At 27.4% G+C, this 18,770-nt stretch overlaps 7 protein-coding genes across 18 annotated transcripts; 3 read left to right on the plus strand and 4 right to left on the minus strand.

The window, feature by feature from the left end:
• The first annotated feature begins 22 nt into the window (after positions 1-22).
• LOC100648110 (E3 ubiquitin-protein ligase FANCL) lies at positions 23-2,417 on the plus strand. Of its 2 annotated transcripts, XM_020865995.2 has the most exons (7): positions 23-385; positions 460-570; positions 673-920; positions 1,003-1,192; positions 1,303-1,533; positions 1,627-1,721; positions 1,939-2,417. In XM_020865995.2, coding segments are annotated over exons 1-7 (1,194 nt in total). In that variant the 5' UTR covers positions 23-67; the 3' UTR covers positions 1,940-2,417. The 2 variants fall into 2 exon arrangements, with proteins under 2 accessions (XP_020721654.1, XP_048266870.1); XM_048410913.1 differs by having other exon boundaries at positions 1,627-2,417.
• Positions 1,598-4,178, minus strand: LOC100648877 (NADH-cytochrome b5 reductase-like). 8 transcript variants are annotated; one of them, XM_012315173.3, is made up of 5 exons: positions 4,052-4,178; positions 2,739-3,094; positions 2,419-2,650; positions 2,065-2,276; positions 1,598-1,971 (listed from the first exon to the last, which is right to left on the minus strand). In XM_012315173.3, the coding sequence occupies exons 2-5, from the start codon at positions 2,992-2,994 to the stop codon at positions 1,784-1,786; spliced, it is 888 nt and encodes a 295-aa protein (XP_012170563.1). In that variant the 5' UTR covers positions 2,995-3,094; positions 4,052-4,178; the 3' UTR covers positions 1,598-1,783. The 8 variants fall into 8 exon arrangements, with proteins under 8 accessions (XP_012170563.1, XP_048266871.1, XP_012170564.1 ...); XM_048410914.1 differs by lacking the exon at positions 4,052-4,178 and adding an exon at positions 3,869-4,001; XM_012315174.3 differs by lacking the exon at positions 4,052-4,178 and adding an exon at positions 3,804-3,917.
• Positions 4,179-4,459: 281 nt separating this feature from the next.
• On the plus strand, positions 4,460-6,635 carry LOC100648223 (tetracycline resistance protein, class B). 2 transcript variants are annotated; one of them, XM_020865994.2, is made up of 6 exons: positions 4,460-4,604; positions 4,858-5,118; positions 5,177-5,526; positions 5,590-5,869; positions 5,954-6,136; positions 6,215-6,635. In XM_020865994.2, exons 1-6 carry the CDS (start codon positions 4,460-4,462, stop codon positions 6,451-6,453), a joined length of 1,458 nt encoding a protein of 485 aa, XP_020721653.2. In that variant the 3' UTR covers positions 6,454-6,635. The 2 variants fall into 2 exon arrangements, with proteins under 2 accessions (XP_020721653.2, XP_048266867.1); XM_048410910.1 differs by lacking the exon at positions 4,460-4,604 and adding an exon at positions 4,640-4,694.
• On the minus strand, positions 6,456-7,674 carry LOC100648764 (sepiapterin reductase). The gene is made up of 3 exons (XM_003399857.4): positions 7,440-7,674; positions 7,050-7,363; positions 6,456-6,976 (listed from the first exon to the last, which is right to left on the minus strand). Exons 1-3 carry the CDS (start codon positions 7,672-7,674, stop codon positions 6,734-6,736), a joined length of 792 nt encoding a protein of 263 aa, XP_003399905.1. The 3' UTR covers positions 6,456-6,733.
• Positions 7,525-8,580, minus strand: LOC125386092. Its single transcript, XM_048410916.1, has 3 exons — positions 8,263-8,580; positions 7,934-8,112; positions 7,525-7,836 (listed from the first exon to the last, which is right to left on the minus strand). The coding sequence occupies exons 1-3, from the start codon at positions 8,411-8,413 to the stop codon at positions 7,729-7,731; spliced, it is 438 nt and encodes a 145-aa protein (XP_048266873.1). The 5' UTR covers positions 8,414-8,580; the 3' UTR covers positions 7,525-7,728.
• A 615-nt stretch (positions 8,581-9,195) lies between these two features.
• On the minus strand, positions 9,196-14,957 carry LOC100647784 (ras-related C3 botulinum toxin substrate 1). The gene is made up of 3 exons (XM_003399849.4): positions 14,418-14,957; positions 13,994-14,205; positions 9,196-13,892 (listed from the first exon to the last, which is right to left on the minus strand). Exons 1-3 carry the CDS (start codon positions 14,722-14,724, stop codon positions 13,593-13,595), a joined length of 819 nt encoding a protein of 272 aa, XP_003399897.1. The 5' UTR covers positions 14,725-14,957; the 3' UTR covers positions 9,196-13,592.
• Positions 14,958-15,045: 88 nt separating this feature from the next.
• Positions 15,046-18,488, plus strand: LOC100647669 (phosphatidylserine decarboxylase proenzyme, mitochondrial). 3 transcript variants are annotated; one of them, XM_048410912.1, is made up of 6 exons: positions 15,046-15,064; positions 16,204-16,333; positions 16,403-16,673; positions 16,793-17,026; positions 17,106-17,394; positions 17,475-18,488. In XM_048410912.1, exons 2-6 carry the CDS (start codon positions 16,293-16,295, stop codon positions 17,882-17,884), a joined length of 1,245 nt encoding a protein of 414 aa, XP_048266869.1. In that variant the 5' UTR covers positions 15,046-15,064; positions 16,204-16,292; the 3' UTR covers positions 17,885-18,488. The 3 variants fall into 3 exon arrangements, with proteins under 3 accessions (XP_048266869.1, XP_003399896.1, XP_048266868.1); XM_003399848.4 differs by lacking the exon at positions 15,046-15,064 and adding an exon at positions 15,117-16,035; XM_048410911.1 differs by lacking the exon at positions 15,046-15,064 and adding an exon at positions 16,054-16,072.
• Positions 18,489-18,770: the final 282 nt, after the last annotated feature.

Below are 18,770 nucleotides of genomic sequence, written 5' to 3' on the forward strand. Positions count from 1 at the left end.
ATACTTTTGTGAAGGCTATAGATGTCATATACAATGTTATATCTTATAATTTATATAGACAAGAAGAATGAAAAGTAATAAATTTACCATAATGATTAACAACGATTATAAATCTATGATTCAATGGCATCCAGAAATGATATTAATTTCTAAAAAACCAATGACATGGAAAGGATTTTTAGAAGTTCCATGCATCTCAGGACGAAATATGCGAATTAGGCTAAAATTGATTGTGCATAATTATCCATTACTGTCTAATGCAGAAATTAATTTTGGTAAAGAAATTGCATTCATACGAAATGAAGGATTTAGTGATAAAGTGAAAGATTTAATGCATAATGTCACTAAAGTATCAACATTTCTAAAACAATTACAATTGTTAATCGTGAGTGTGATAATTCTTTGTAACAACTATTTATATCTTATTTATGTATCATTTATGTAATATTTTCCAAACAGAGTAGTTTCATCAACTCTAGTCATATTATTGAAAATTATGAATATGATGCAGTAGATGATCAAGCAATTGAAATGTTAGCAGAATTAAGAAATTTACTTCAGATACCATCTGTACGTGAAAAATTTATACAATTATTGTTAAAAAAAATTCTTATGTGTCTAAATCTTAGACAATAATTAAATGTTGTAAATGTTGAAATCACATTATTATAGGGAATTAAAGTATCAGCTAACAATACGATAAATATAATTGAATTATCTTTGAACAATGTGGCTGTAAGATTGCAGAAAACAAGCCATAGAACATGTCCATGGACAGTTGTTTATTCAGATTTACCTGAAATACCTTCTCTTGGGCCTTTCGAAAAAAATATATCAACATTAAATATAGCCAGAAATAAACTTAGATTACAAGTAGAAATGCTTGAGAAATCATGGTCAAATTTGAAGCAAATTGATCAGTAAGAACATAGACAAGAACATTTATTTTCAATCTTTTGCTCAATTTCTAGTTTAACATAGCTGTTATTTTCAAATGATTAGGAACTGCTGGGTAATAGATCCATTGCCTCCAAAACCAAGCCATCTTTATCGACGAATTTACTTAACACCATCTTTATCAATGTTCATTAAAATAGATCCTTTGAATCATATGGATTTGCCAGAAATTAAATTTATGGGTAGTGATACTGAAGTTGAATCAATGACAGAACTAGTTTCTAAGAATTTATATGTGTGTAATATTTGAAGTATATTGCTAGTTTTACATTATAATAATATTGTAAAATAATAGCATTAAAATATGTTGAATTATGTAATATAAGTACCATAATACTTTTTCAGAAATGGAATCCAAACTGTGATATTATAAATAATTTAATGATGTTATTAGATATAGACATATTTCCTAAACAGGAAATGAAGAAGGAAGCTGTTGAAGATTACAATGTTGTTGTTGCTGATGAAGAATGTTGTATTTGTTTTTCCCTAAAATTAGACGATATGACTCTACCTGATAAGATTTGTAATAATGAAAAATGTAGGAAACATTTCCATACATCTTGTTTATTACAGGTATGTTTGTATACATGAAAAAGGATTATAGAGATAACTTTTAATTAATTGTTCAGATCTCATATAATATTTATAAATTTATTTTATTTTCAGTGGTTACAAGCGATTGCTGGAAATCATGTTATATTTGATCATATTCATGGTTCATGCCCCAACTGCAAAGAGAGCATATCATGTCACATTAAATGGTAATACAATTAAATTACAAAACCTACATAACATAATGATCTTTTCTGTGACTCATGTATTTTCATTCAAAAACGTGTATATGTATATAATTCATGCATTTTACCCACTGTACAACAGATCTATTAAAATGACTAGAGCCACATATTAAGATTAATGTAGTACTAGCTATTTTATCTTGAAGTATTTCAAAGATTGATTTCTCATTTAATCTTCCAGATTTTATATCTATACCATGGAGATTACAAACATCTAAAGTATAAAATACAAGAAAGTATTTTTAATTACATAAAAATGTGATATGTTTTTATAGTAGAAAAAAAACTTACTTAAAAAATTACTTACTTTGCAATTGTGATATGTGCAATGTACACTTGAAGTTCCAATAATCTGATAAGGTTTGTAGTTCTTTTTTTAGGGGAATCTGCAGTATGTTTTTAAATCCTCCAATGAGATGAATCTTTGTCTCTTCTGATTCATTGTCAACAATTGATTTTGCTATAGGATAAACTGCAGTTATCCCAGATCCCATACTAAACATAATAATTGTTTGAAAACTGAAAAAACATTTAATATATTTAAAATAATATTCTCTCTACCATCCATTTTGTATTAGTAATACCAAAAATTATATGTTATAAATTTATATTAAGCAAAAAGATAATTGAACAAAATATATAATTTCATAATTCAAAATACCTATTGCTTTCATATTTAAAATTTCCATATGGTCCTCTAATACGAACTGTATCACCTACTTTTATGCTTTCCAGATATTGACTAAATTTTCCATTTGGATATATTCTAATTAGGAATTCAATAGAGTCATCTGTGAAAGAAATTGGTGTGTATGGTTTGGCAGCATCATGTAAATGTAATATAACATATTGTCCTGGATCAATTAATATACTGTAATCTTTATAATTATTTTCTATAAAAGAAGTAAATAATTATTAATACTATAAACAATTGCAAATAACTTTTATAAATAATACATTTAAAAATAAAAAATTATATACCATTATATTTCAAAACAAGTAAAATATAACATTCAGATATTTCCTGTATACCAGAAACCACAAAATTTCTGTATGCATATAAATGTAATACATTTGATCTGTTGTTGATTTTTATATTCTGCTTCTTCTTTCTTTCATATTCTTCGAGTAATTTTTTATGTATATCAAAAATACAAGGATCACATGCACTGTGGCAACAATCTTCCTGTGATGGTGTTACTGGTCTACTATCTTCATTATTGTTATCAGTAAACATACTATATAAGACTGATAAAACCAATTTCAATTTTGTATTTGTTGTCTTATATGTATACAGCGTATTCTAAACATCAGTAGTCAAACTGTGTGAACTTAATCTACAAGCAAAAAGATGAAAAATTTCTATAAAAAAGTGTTAGTAAACATATTGCAAAATTACAAAGAAATATAGTATGCATGAAATAGGTAATATTGTTAATAAACGTTTTGTTGCAAAATTATAAAGAAATATTGTACACGTGAAATATGTAACGACACATTTTCTGTCACAGCATACAAAAGTTGAATGTATTATTGTGTCAGCATAATTACATGTTTATTATCATGTGGTGACAATTCCGTGTTGTTAATAGTTATAAAACATAGTATATGATATAATAAAAATGATTAGTATCTTTAATTCCTCACTTCAAAATGTTGTCCTTGTACTTGGATACAGACTTTATATCAATAAACAATGAAATTAATTACATTAAAGTTTTACAAAGAGAATTTTGCTGGATTTCAATAACTGCGTCGTTACCTATTTTACGCGTACAATATTTCCTTATAACTCTGTAACAGAGTGTTTATTAACAAATTTATATAACACATTTTTCGTCTTTTTGCCCGTAGATTAAACTCTGTAGTTTGGTCGTTTAAGTCTGAGACACTCTGTATATTTAATAAACTGGCTATGAAATTAAAATTGTGCAAAATACGAAACAATTTTTTCTATCTCATATTATTAGATATTAAAAAAATAATCTTGTGCTGTTAGAAATGTAATAAATAATATTCTTTATTAACTCATTTGTTCTTTCATACTTGCAAAATCTTTATTGATACAATGACTATCTTTTCAATATCAATTAATGCATATGAATTTTTACCACGTGACTACATATATTTATTCTTCAAAAATCTTTACTTCATATTCGCGAATAAAAATATTGATATACTTTCTTTACGCATTATATAATGTGTTAACGTGAACAATTTTTTTGAAATATGTTATGTTTATACTTTGCATTAAATAAATATATAAAATGTTGCCTATATAGTATATAAACTACCTGCGATCAGCTGTTCAAATGTCAGAAATGATACACATACAGTTTTATATAAGTGGCATATACATACATAATTAGCATATATAAAAGTGTCACATTTTTTTTTATTATGTAAAGATTACGGTAGGATACTCAAAAGATACAGTTTATTGAAACAAAAAATACAATTTCTGACATATCGAAATATCATGCAGTAATCAATGAAGTAAGATGATCTGCCAATTATAAAAGATGACGAAGCATACGAAAATGATTCGTACAAAGAGATAAGGAACAATACTGAAAAGGATATAAAGTTTCGAACATTGTTAATTATGTTTGTGTGGTTCAAAGAATTACATTTTTTAAATTAAATCAAATATTTTAATAGTCTAATATTATACTACTGTATAGCACAACCAGTATCTTTATATGATATCAATTTATACTGTTGTGGTATTATTATTTATAACACAATTTTTAAAATATAAGATGGAAAACGCGATCACAGGATGGAAGCGTTATATGCTTGTACAACCATCTATGATGATACTAATAACTGCTCAAGCAATATCAAGTAATTTTGATATATTTTATATATCATATGAATGTTAATTAGATTATATCATGTCATGTATAAATATCATGTACAAGATATTTAACATATGTAAGAAGATATCAAACCATTATTCTCTTGCATACACTTTTATTTCATGTGTAAAATAAATATTTGTACGAAATTTAATTATAAATTATTAGCTTATTAATATATTTAAATGAGTAAGCTATAAAGTAAATTATAATTGACATTACTTTGATTTGAATTGTAGGTAATATTTTAACAGATTTAGTAGTGTATCGTACTTGTAGTATAACATTAAATATAAATAAAACAGAATGTTTACTATTACATGAAAATAGTAGTTCTGCGGAGGCCTTGAAAATAGATGCTCAAGTGCAACCGAAAGCCAGCTTAATTTTAATGACAAAATCAATTATTGAAAGTGTCATACCTGCTTTTTTATCTTTGTTTTTGGGACCATGGAGTGACATTTATGGAAGGAAGTCTATCATGTTGTCTGGCTATGTCGGTTAGTATTATGTGCTTTAAAAAATAGACATGTATTCAATGTGTGATTTATGTCATAGGCACATCATTAATGTACCTTCTTCTTTCCTTCATAAGTGTTTGGGATGTCAATCCATGGTTTTTATTAATTGCATATATTCCATATGCATGTTGTGGAGGATTTGGCATAATTTTATTAGGTACTATATGTTATCTCACTGATATATCAAATGAACAAGAAAGAGGCTGGCAATTAGCTTGGATGGAAGCTTTGATATCTGTTGGTATTTTGACTGGTATATTAACAGGTCCTGTTATCTTTCGAGCATACGGATATACAGTTGTATTTGCTATTGCTACCATATGTTGTATTGTAGCAGGATTGCATATTTTTTTTTTAGTTCCTGAGACTATATGCAGCACAAATTCAGTATGTATTTCGTAATGTCTTGTATATATGCTGTTGTTATTAATATATTTTTAACGTTTGTAGATAACTGTAAAAAGTTTGTTTGATATACATTTGGTCAGGAAACTTATAAGTACATGTACAAAAAAACGTAATGGTTTTGATCGATATATAGTTTGGTGTTGTATAGCTTGCATTATTTTAATGGTTATTGCTTTACAAGGAGATATGACCATTGGCTTTTTATTTGCAACTGCCAGACTTGGTTGGGATGTAAATAAATATTCTATTTATTTAGCTACAAATATTATATTTTCAATTCTTGGTATAATATTTGGAGTAAAACTTTTTGTAACATATGGAGGTATAAATTAAAATTTGTATGTACATCAAATATTTTTAGAAAGTTTGGTAAGTAAAATGTTTGAGTAGAGAAATATTTTCATAGGACTTTCTGAAGAAGTGACAGCTATATTGTCATTATTGTCTTCTTTGAGTGGTTGTCTAGTACACAGTTTTACATTGAAACCTTGGCATATGTATCTGTCTGCAGTTGTAGGAATGTTTGGTGGCATCACTAGTCCTATGATCCGTGCTATAATATCCAAGTCAGTGCCATCAGAGGATACTGGTAAATATTGTTAAATAAGAAAGAAAGTATAACTTTTCAGTATGCGATTGTGAGAATAATATTTACAAAATTCTGTAGGTAAAATATTTTCCATGACAGTATCTATTGAAACATTAACTCCATTGGTGGCAGCTCCTTTGTACAATTTGATTTATTTACATTTTATGCCACCCATATATCCATTGCCAGTTTGGTTAGTTTCTGTAGGAATTTATGCTATTGTGACACTTATTTTAGTGAATATACAAATTCAAAATGCAAGAACTGACTCTATAAGATATGCATCATTGAGACAAAATAATGAATTATTATCATAAACTTCGATAAAAGATGTTTATTCTAAAGAATTGTTACAGTAACCATAAGGTTATAATGGGAGAACTTAGTATCTTCCAGTACAAACATTTTATAATATTAGTTTATATATATATAGCATATTGTTTGTATGTTTTTATAATGTAACAACAATATCAAATAAAGTGTAAATCATTTGAAGTAATCCTGTAAACAGTTTATTAAAATATTCATTTGTTCGCTTTGTGAGATTTAGAAATGATAAGTGGATACAAATAAACTGTGTCAATAAATTTATACAATTTATAACTCGTCATAATAATCAACGTGATCACCGGATTTATACTTTTGTTCTTTAAGAACCGTTAAAAGACGATTAACTGTTTGTTCACAAGTCAGAACAGTTTTTTTTGTTAACATATCATTGAACTGTGTTTTAGTTTGATCGTCAGCAACTTCATTGCAAATTTCATAGTACATATCAGTTTCAACTGGTCCTGGTGAATAATTTAATACATTGATTTCTGGATTTTCTAATGCAAACACCTGCACAATAAATAAATTTAAAAAATATAGAATAAAAATTATATAAATCATTTATACTAACATAAAATATTACTTTAAAGATCATTTCCCGTGCAGCTTTTCCTGAACAATAGTAAGCTAAGCATTTTCCTGGTTGTATACCAAACAATGATGTAATGTTTATAACCAGTTTTTCCGTATTTGTATTTTCATTGAATATTTGCATAATTACTCCATTTAATATAGCAGGAATAAAAACATTTAAGTCATAATAATTATGCCAGACATTAATGTCAGTCAAATCATTTGTATATTGATTCACATGTCCCATCGTACCAACATTGTGTATCACAACTACTCGATCAAATTGATTTAAAACCTGATTTTTTAAAGACTGCATTACAATATCTAAAAAATATATATTTATAATATATGTACAATTTATCCTATGTATAAAATATATGTATAAAATGTATGTATTTACCATGTAATTTTTCTTTTGTTCCTAAAGCTAAATCAACACTAACGGTGTCAACAGATATACTTGTAGGAATATTTTTTGCTGTTTCTTTCAAAGCATTCAGATTTGTTGCTAATAAAAGTACATGTGAACCTTTCTCTAGGATCGAACCAACAGATATTGCAAGTTGTTTTCCAATTCCACGGCTTGCACCAGTGACTACTAAAAATACCTTTCCTGATAACACTTCGATCGACATTTTTTTAAAGCCTTAGTTCTGTTCTATTCTTTTGTCTGGTAATTTGCAACTTATTTATTGTTTTGATGTCTCTGTAGCAATTTCTTCTTGTTGTGCAGATTCACTAACAACTTGTAGAACATCTGCTTTTAATAGATGAACTAATTCGCTAGCACTTAGTGCCTAAAATAAATATTACAAATGTCAAATATAACAATATAATTAATAATAAATACATTTTTAACAATAAATATAAATTATTTTTATTTTTTATAATTACCTGTAAATGAGGTGCTATATGTCTTATTAAAGGATTTGATGCAAATTCAATTTCTTCTTCAGTTTCAAGCTTACACCCAGAAGTTATTAAACGTGCAATGGAATCTTCCTTTGCTTCAAATAAAGATGTTACAAGATCTTTCTTTGATGTGCCTTTTTGAAGACTTTTAAGTCTGGAATCTATAACATAATTTTACAGTTCCAGATAAAAAATTAATATATCTTTAAAATAAAAGATTTTAATATGGGATTAGAAATTACAATATGTTACATAACACGTATAATTATAAAAATAAAAAAAGTAGAAAGTATTAGATTTTTACAACTTACAAAGTTTTTCCAAATATTCTTCTGAATCGGCTAACTTGATATGTTGCGTTTGATTTTCTACAAAAGAATCTTCGAAACAATTTTTACATTTATCATTACTGGATGCTGGAACATCTGTTCCACTCCATGGATCATTAATATCTGTCTTCATCTTTTTCGTAACCAACAGATTTTCATAAATAATTGGACAGAATTCGATAGAATTTACTTATTTTGTTTTGTATAGAATTAACAAATATCGACTTTTCTTGATTTATGATTGTATCTAGGGTGTTCTAGGTTACTTAATCGTGTAAATAAGTTACATATATTTATTTTCACTGACATCTAGTAATCAATAAAGTGTCTATATATTATTATCAGAATGTTTTTTCAAATATAACTCTATTAATTTTTAAAATATTATTTTCTTTGCAAATAGATCTGGAAAAATTTTTGATTGACATATTAATATTTTAGAGTTCTATTTATTAACATGAATATTTGAAATAGATTTTCATTTTTGTAATTAAATTTACGAATTATATTACTTAACGAAGATGTGCAAAGATAAAATTTTAGTTTGAAAATTATGTAATTACGAGTTATTGATAAAGTTATGATTTTTAAATTTGGACCGAAAATTAAAAGTTGAAATATTTTCAAATTAAAAATTTCTGAATGTGAAAAAACTATAAGTATTACAAAAATATAAAATTACTTAGAGGTTTAAAAATACTCTCATTCATAGTTCTGATACATTTTGAGATAATCATTTATAGAAATAGTATCACAACTTTTGATCTTTTACATATCACTATTATTAAATATTTTATAATAAATGAATTACAATTTTTTATGTGAGTAATTTATTATTGGTGTACAAATATATAATAAAGAACACTCAACACAAATTTGATATGATCAAAAAGCATAGATTGACATAGAAAAATGTTTACAAAAATATTATTTACTTTATTATATAGTATAAGCAATTAGTAATACTATTTATTACAACATTGAGATATTTCAGTCTAAAATAGTTTGTCTATATGTATGTGTATAACATATATATTATTCCATAATAAATACCATGTTCGTGTGGAAGTCATGACAAAATGATATGATTTTATATACATTAATTCATATAATATTTATGAATAGGCTTAAGTACTTTTCTTTTTTCATTTATAATAAACATTATGATACAAAAATGTGTTTACTAGACTGTCTAACAAATATTTTTAAAACATTTTAAAAGCATAAAAAAATATTGAATTACAAATATAATACTCCAACTAAAAGAGTTTCATATATGTAAAATCAAAATAAAAAATGTAAAAATATTAATTTAAAAAATTATAATTGCAAATACTTTTCGGTACACTTTAAGAACTGATATCTATTACACCTTATTTTTCTAGTAATGTATTAAAATGGATATTGTACACACTTCTTAGTAGCAAGAAATTACATAAAAAGATAATATGCATATTATATTTACATACAGACATTAATTGTATGTATACATTATTTTCTTTTCATTTAAAGCATATATTCAATTTATAACGTTAATATCAAAGATTCAGGAACATTGATTCTGTAAGCAGCATAAGTAAAGCTTGAAACTTAATTAAGACAATTAGTTCCATGTTCCATATGCTTTAAAAATATTGTGTACAGAGTTTGTCAAATTATATAGTTACAAGTATTTCAAATTTACCCATTTGCGAAATATATAAATTAATTGTCATTTAAAATAAAAAACTGGAGGGTCACCTTTATACTTGTCTAAGATAAATTATTTTAAAATACATCAATTTGAGCAAAAATTATAGTGTGTTCAATTTTGAACATTAAAAATATTAAAACTGAAGAAAGAGTAGAAATCACAATAGGCAGAAATGTACAAGATGTCATTACATTATTTGATTGTAAGAATGTTATATTAATCTTAAAGAAATGACGTTATGAAAGTATTTTTCTAACAAGAATTAATTTAAATATTTTCTCACATATTATTTAAAGATATTTATAAAATCATGTTTTAATACTTTTCCTCCTTACAATTAGTAGAAGATACAAAACTTAAATATGTTAAAACTCTCAACAAGGGAAGTTTCTGAAATATTTATACGAATTATAAACGGCGATACTGTAAATATAAACATTATGCTTTTACCTTTAGGTTAGTCTTTATTCTTTCTCTCTTTTTAATTCTTTTATTATTCTAATTTTACTGTTTCTCAAAAGTAATGGTTAGAACTGAAAAATCTAGATAATATTTGCATTTATTGAACATAAATTCACTTCGAATTTAATTGAACTAATTTATGATATAATTTAAAAGTGGATTAAGACTTTTTAACAATCTTATACCTTCTTATGTTTTATGTATAAAAATTATAGAATTTGACAAAATTTAAATTTTATAATCACAGCGCTCACTAACATGTTCAGTATTATTTTTTAATATTTCACAGAAAGGTTTTAAATATTAGTTCAGTATTATGCTTCACACATATAGAAAGAACTTGCTTGTAAATAGATAAATTGCTTACGAAGTATATATATCATAATAAAAATGTGTTTTTAAATAATTAATTTGATTTATATGCATAATAACAATGTAATATTACAGTTTCAATGTGACGTATGTATCATGATGTATTAATGATGTAAATGAAATTTATAACTCTTTACATTCTATCATTTCTAGTAAAAATTTTCGAATAATATATAATATTCATTAACATATTGTTTTCTAATAAATAACAGTTTGATTGTAATGTAAGAATGTAAAGAGTTAATATTTGGAAAAATTGTATCAGGATTTCTATTTTATAGAGTCCTTGCAGCATGAAAAGCTGTTTAAAATGTTAAATATAGTGCATATTATATAATAATAATAATAATAATAATAATAATATAACGCGGCAATGATTTTTTTTTAAATTCTAAAATTAATGTTCCTATCAATAAAGGAAAAATCACAATAGGCAAGTAGCCAATTACATGCTAGTAACAAAAATATGATTAATGTTATAATAAATTATGCCATATCTGGCTTCAGGAATTTTATGAATAGCGTACGGCTTAGCTATCAGAATATAAATTTTATATCTGTACAAGAAAATAGAAAGCTGTGTTTTATATATTTTAGAAAATAGAAAGATTTAACTAATGAAAAAAGTAGAATGTACAGTGACAAGCAAAAGTGTAAACACACTCCGCTGATTTTATGTAAAAGGTGATAATACGACTAATTTTTCAAGTGATCAGTAAAGATTAGGTAACAGTAACTACAAGCTGCATCTGATTAACGAAACGTAATAGTTCATTTTCATTAACATTAATAATGTACAGAACATTTTACAAAAATGGACATCTCAAACCATGTTTACAGTTTTGCACTTTAATTATACTCGTCGAATTAAGGTTTCAACCTAGTATTTCGTCCACTTTCCTTTACTTCTTTTTAATGCTTTTAATCTACGAGGCATACTGTCAATTAAATTTTTAATTATTTGTGGTTCAATATTGTACCATTCCTGTTGTGTTCTTTCCCATAATTCATGAACACCTGAAGGTGGATTATTATATTTTGCCAGCCTCCTTTTCAAAATGGACCACAAATTTTCGATCGGATTCATATGAGGATTTTGTCATTACAGGCCACTTTATCACAGAAAAATTTTGATTTTCTAGCCAGGTTTTAACTATTTTTGCAGTATGCTTAGGATTCCCGTCTTGTTAAAATACTACTTCACGTTCATTATATCTAATAGAATTAACTACAGAAGGTAAATTTCTTTGTAGAATGGTCAAATAATACTCTTTTCGCATTATACCTTCAATTCGAACTAAGGGACCAACACCTCTGTGAGTAAAGCAATCCCAACACACAATTGAGTCACCTCCAAACTTCATAGTTTGTTTTATATCACCTGGTTGTTCATTATTCTTCAATGAAGTCCAATATCAGAACCTTCTGTTGGATTCGAATCTGTTAATTTTTGTTTCGTCACTCCATATAACTTTTTTCCAATCTTTGATCGTCCATTCTTTGTAGGTGTCCACAAATTGTTTTCGTAATTTAATATTTTTGTTTGAAACAGCTGGTTTACTTTCTTTTTCCTTCGCTCGAAAATCAATTTTCTTTAAAGAGCGACGAATGGTCCATTCGCTAGCACTTATTTCGATTTCCTGAGCAGCAATTTTTGGTGTTTTGTCGGATAATTATCCGACCGAATACAGTGTGCAGTTTCACGTGCTGCTCTATCCGAAATAAGTCGCGATCTACCGTTTTATGAAAAAATTGATGCACTAACATACTTTTTTCTTATTCTTGCAACTATCGTATGACTGACACCACATTTCTCTGCAATTTGCCGCAACGACAAACCTTTATCACACAAACAAATAATACTGTTCTTTTTATCTTCAGTAAGTGGCTTTACCTTGGATTAAGCATATCAAGCTGAAAAGTAATCTAACAATGGTGTGAAACAGTGGGCAATCAGTGCTTATTGACAGTTCCGTTTCCCTGACATTTACATGTTACCATAAACGTTTCTGACGAAACGTGCGAAACTGTAAACATTGTTTCAAAATACAATTATTATAAAATATTCTGTACATTATTAATGTTAATGAAAATGAACTATTACATTTCGTTAATCAGACGTAGCTTGTAGTTACGGTTACCTAATCTTTATCGATCACCTGGAAAATTAGTCGTAGTATCGCCTTTTACATAAAATCAGCGGAGTGTGTTTACACTTTTGCTTGTCACTGTATATATAGAATTATTAACCCCTTAACCTACAACGTCGAGCTGGTCTCGTGGTACGTTTTTCGGGCCAAACACAAGAAACACGAGTTAGACTCGTCGAACATGTTTTTTTCTTGGCCGCATTTGGACGTGCAGATATATTTTCTTGAAAAATATTAGAAAGATACCCTTAAGAATCTTGTTCAATGATCAATTGGCAGTAATTATTTATCAAACATCTTGCAACATAAAATTAGTTATACCTTGTATAACTTCGAACACTCAGTCTGACCGATCCTGTCGATGGTTACGGCACGCGCTGTTGGAACTTAAATCGTAAGTCAAGGGGTTAACCAATTCAAAAAACTATTACTCAAGTACAGTCTGTTGAAATTTTAGAAAAATAATCTAATATTAATCTCAGAGTTTGGCAATAACACATGGAAAGTTTGCATATTTTTTAAGTAAAATTGTAGAATTATATTGCTGAGGTACTTATAGAAATTAAAAAATTCTGATAACAAAGTAGTCGCACTTGATCACAGAGAATACTCTAGAGAGTCTAATTAATCAATATTTATGCACCACTAGAAGATCTTTTGCAACAACATAACCATCTGCGCCATAATGGTAAAGGTTTCCTACGTCTATATAATAAACTAGTACCACCTCTTCTTGTGTTAAGAGCACTAACTATTGCTTGGTCAAATGCTTCTTTAAGATCATGTTGAGTTAATGCAGATGTTTCCACATAACTTACAGCTCCAACTTTTTGAGCTAATTGATGACCCTGTGAACTTGTAATTGGTGTTTGACCATATCTTGCTAATTGTAACATAAGATGTACATCTGATCTTAAATCACTCTTCGTGCCTACCTAAAATTATTATTGTTTCCATTTAAAATATCTCTATATGCACACCAAACTTGTAAACATTTTATATTAACAATAAATACTTCTATTACAAATTTCATTACCAAGATGATTGGTGCATTAGGACAATATTTTCGTACTTCATTTACCCATCGAGAAGTTACACTATGATAAGAAGAAGGGCATACAACACTGAAGCAGACTAGGAACACATCTGTTTCTGGATAACATAATGACCTCAGAGGATCAAAGTCATCTTGACCTGCTGTATCACATAGCTGAACATTTACTGGTTGACCATCGACATTAACAACCACTGTAACAAATTAAGACATTTGCATGTTTAATATATGTATATAAAACATATATTTTACATATTTATAATTATATCAAAACAAATTCAAATAATTACCCGAATTTTTATGAATGACATGCTAAAGAACACACTCACCGTCTTTTTATTACTTTAAATCAAACTTGTCACTATCCGAAATAGAACTTACCAGTGTCATTAGATTTTTAACTAACCATTATAATTATCGAAAGCAGTAGGTACATATTCTCCTGGGAAACCGTTTGTTGAATAAGAGACAACCAGACTGGTTTTCCCAACGGCACCATCGCCTACTAAAACAACTTTGATTCTTCTGTCAAGCGGAATACCACTGTGTTCCGTGCTACTACCATTCGAATTCTGATTCTGTGTCGAGCAAGTTGTACGCTTTGCTTGCAGTTGCATCATCTGTCCATTCTTTAGGAGGGGTTTAGTCCAATTCGTATGCGACGACGGCGGCATTATTTCGCTTTTCACTTTGCTGCAGCCACGAGCTATCATGCATGCACTTCCGAAAAATGTTTTGCATATATAACCTCTACCTAGCGATATAAAAGCGATGCAATTGTTGCATCTATCACAAGTTTTTTTTCCGAATCGTCATTTCTCTCTTATCCACGCTGACACTATACTCGTGGCTTTTAAGATCGCGAATCAAGTTTCCTATAAGGAGCACTTCGATACACCCTGTCAAATATTGTATGTATCGCCCTCGAAAACAATGGGAGAACGTACACCGTCCAAGAAAGATAAAAAAAGAAAAAGGAACTGATCCACCTGCCGCGACGCGGAGCCACCTGTTATTACGCTTTTCTTGTGATGATTACAACCGGTGGCACAGGTACGCTTCACGATTGTAGAAAATTGCTTCTATCTTGATTTTTTCCCTCTGTTTTCGACCAACATTTTACATAGTTCTATTTCTCTGGACATTAAGATTGTAGATCTTTATGCATTTATGGGAAATTTGAAAGCTCAATTGTGTATATAATACATAAAAATATATACAACATAAAATACTCAGAATATATCGTACTTGTTACAATGTTTATTAAGTTAAACGTTTGCCTTCATACAAATATGAATTTGCGTAAATATCTGCAGTCTATGTATGATTAATTAATTATACCAGACCATATCCTGATTAAAGTTATATAATTCAAATTGTATCTCGTGGTATATGAAAAAAATAATTTTGGAATGATTTTTGGTAGTATATAATGATAACTGAAAGGTAAAACAATATGCAAGAAAAAACGTAAAACTTGACGAATAATAATATGTAAATGCTTTAATGTAAATTGTGCAATAGAGATGAAAAAGATTATTGCGTATCTTTGACTATAGAATATGAGAAATGTTTTTATGACATTAGCGATTTTAAATTTTGTAAAGATATTAAGATATAAGTTAGCGGAATAAAATAAAGTAAAATGTATAAGTTCATGTCCAAGCCCAACAAAACATTTTTTAACTATATAAAATAATAATCGTATTACAAAATATATGTTATGAACGTGTTACATATATTGTACAGTTTAATTCAGTAAAGTTTCACTACTGACGATTTCTGTGGTTTCATTAAGTTTCAGCACTGATATAATATCAGTGGGTTTCATGCATTTAAATAAAATAAGAATAAAAGAATATAATTTTCATATCAAACTGCTAGGTGGCGTTTTATATACGAACAGTATTGTTCGTACAAGTTTGTAGTTAAGAAGATCTTTTGTTCTAATTTATTTTCTTTATCTCGAGTTTTTATAATAATTATTCTCAAGCTACAACTGTTTCTGTAGATGAGTACTTAATGTACGTATGTATAAAAATGTCAAATAAGATATTTCTTGTAAGTTTTTGATATTGCAAATGTATATTTCAACAGGATTAATGTATAAATTTAATTAAAATAAAGATATGTTAAAAATTTTTGTGTATATATGTCTGAATTTTGTTATTTATAAATATATATTTTTGTAGAAATTTGTATATAATCCAAGCTAACCTAAGAATATAAGGAGAATATAAGAAAGTTTATATACCTCTATGTAATAAAATTTATTTTCAAGATGAATCTTTATAAGATTTATCACGTAATTCAAGATGTGAGGTTTGTAATCTTTAAGTCTTATTATTGCTTTAATAAAATTATTTATCTAATGTTGTTAACATATTTTAGCAAAAACTCCTGTAAATGTTGTATGAAAATATATACAAAAAGTAATTTCAAAATTTTAATAAATCAAAGATTGTCAAAGACATATACTTCAAATATAAGTACTAGTCGATATAAAGACAATTCTTGGTACTCATTTATAAAGCAACGAAAATGGATTATTCCTTTTGGAATGGGAGTAACACTGTTAACAGCATTACAGTGGAGACATTTAAAAAAACATCCATATACAACTGAGGACAGTAATGTGTACGACCCAATCAATGTTTTTGTGGTATAAATTTTTATTACAATAGCAGCATGATGTATTACATTTCAATTGAACAAAATTTGAGGAAATTAAGGACTATGTATGAACAAGAAAGTTCTGTAGTTAAAATTAAATATTTACAGATAAAATGTTATTATTTCTTGCCGTTTCGAGTAATAAGTCGAATATGGGGTTGGATTGCTAGTTTGGAATTGCCAGTTAGTTTAAGACCCACCTTATATGGATTTTATGCGAAAACTTTTGATGCCAATTTAGATGAAATTGATATAGAGTTATCAGATTTTCCAAGTCTTGTTGACTTTTTTGTTAGACCGCTCAAATATGATGCAAGACCTATTGCTCAAACCACAAATATAGTATGTATATATTTTTTACATCAAATTAAGTAAGTCATTTAAATAAAGTAATAAAATGTTATATGTAAATTTATTATAGGTTTCACCTGCTGATGGAAAAGTTTTATATTTTGGACCAGTAACTTCATGTTGTGTACAACAAGTAAAGGGTGTTACTTATAATCTTAGACATTTTTTAGGTGATATAAATACATTTCATTCTGAATGGTCTAAATTTACTAAAGAAGAAGATGATATTTATATAAAATCTCTCTTAAAAAATCCAACAAATCAGCTCTATCAACTAACAGTTTATCTTGCACCAGGGGATTATCACAGATTTCATAGTCCAACTGACTGGGAAATAGAATTTCGTAAACACTTCCAAGGTTTATTGTTTTTTTATATTTCAAAATCTAACTTTGGTTTACATGAATTAAAATTGGGAAGATATCTTTCTTCATTTCAGGGAAGCTTTTAAGCGTTAATCCTAAAATAGCCCAATATCTACCAGACTTATTTTCATTAAATGAACGTGTAGTGTATATTGGTAAATGGGCTGGTGGTTTTATGGCTTATAGTGCAGTTGGAGCGACAAATGTAGGTTCTATAAAAGTTTACTGTGATAAAGATTTACATACAAATGCCCTTAAGTGGCCTGAAGCAAAACGATGGAAAGATGCTAGTTTAGGCTGTACACGTTTAAGTAAAGGAGAATTATTTGGCGAATTTAGAATGGGATCCACTATTGTGTTATTATTCGAGGCTCCAAAAGATTTTAAATTTTGCGTAGAAGTGGGACAAACAATTAAAGTGGGGCAAGCTTTGAGCGTGTGTACTCCTGAAATTGAAGAAAAACAATATGAACATTCATTATGACAATTAATAACGCGCGTAGCGCTTGACTGGAAATATATTTGGAGAGTAGATACATAAGTTGACTACACAATACATACACGATACATAAAATGACTTTTTATGATATTATTGTTATCTCAAATAGATTTCAGTGCAAATGATTCTGAAAAAATATAATGAGTATTTTATATATTGCACAGTTTGTTAAAAACTTGAATTTTATGAGTCTTTAATAAATTCATAAGCAAATTGTAACATAACTAATAATCATTCATAGTTGCCATTTAATATTTGGAGAAATTTAATTTCCATCAGTGTTGTGTATATGTATAAACATTTTAATAACAGTTCCTTGTATTTTTAAAGTATTAATACATGTATCATTAATACATGTAATATCATCTATTATATGATCATTTATTTTGTAAAACATTACATTCAATGATCATATTTGCAACTTCATAGTATACAGTCCCTTATGTACTATTTTTAATTTTGTAATTGTTGTAAGGATGATTTTTCAAGTGAAACTAATATTGTAAACATAAGAAATTGTCGCAGTTGTACATCATATTATAAAGATGGAAGCAATTGCAAATGTTTTTTAACATCTTTATATTATTTATATTTTTTAAAAAATAATGTCAAACTCATAACATTGGGGAAATAAAAATATTTGAAAAATATTACATTATAATCATTTAATGACCTATACTCTTATCCACATAATGAACATGTTTTATATTTAAAAAAAAAAAAATTATTTATTTACTTATATTATTTATACAAAAATTATTATACAATACCACGATTTTGAGACTGGATTTCAACTACCCTGGTATTGTTGAACCTTGCAGCTCGAGTCTTTCAACTTGTAATGCTGAAGATCGTTCTTCATAAATCCTTT

This window comes from Bombus terrestris, chromosome 12, assembly GCF_910591885.1.
Source record: "Bombus terrestris chromosome 12, iyBomTerr1.2, whole genome shotgun sequence".
Taxonomy (NCBI): domain Eukaryota; kingdom Metazoa; phylum Arthropoda; class Insecta; order Hymenoptera; family Apidae; genus Bombus; species Bombus terrestris.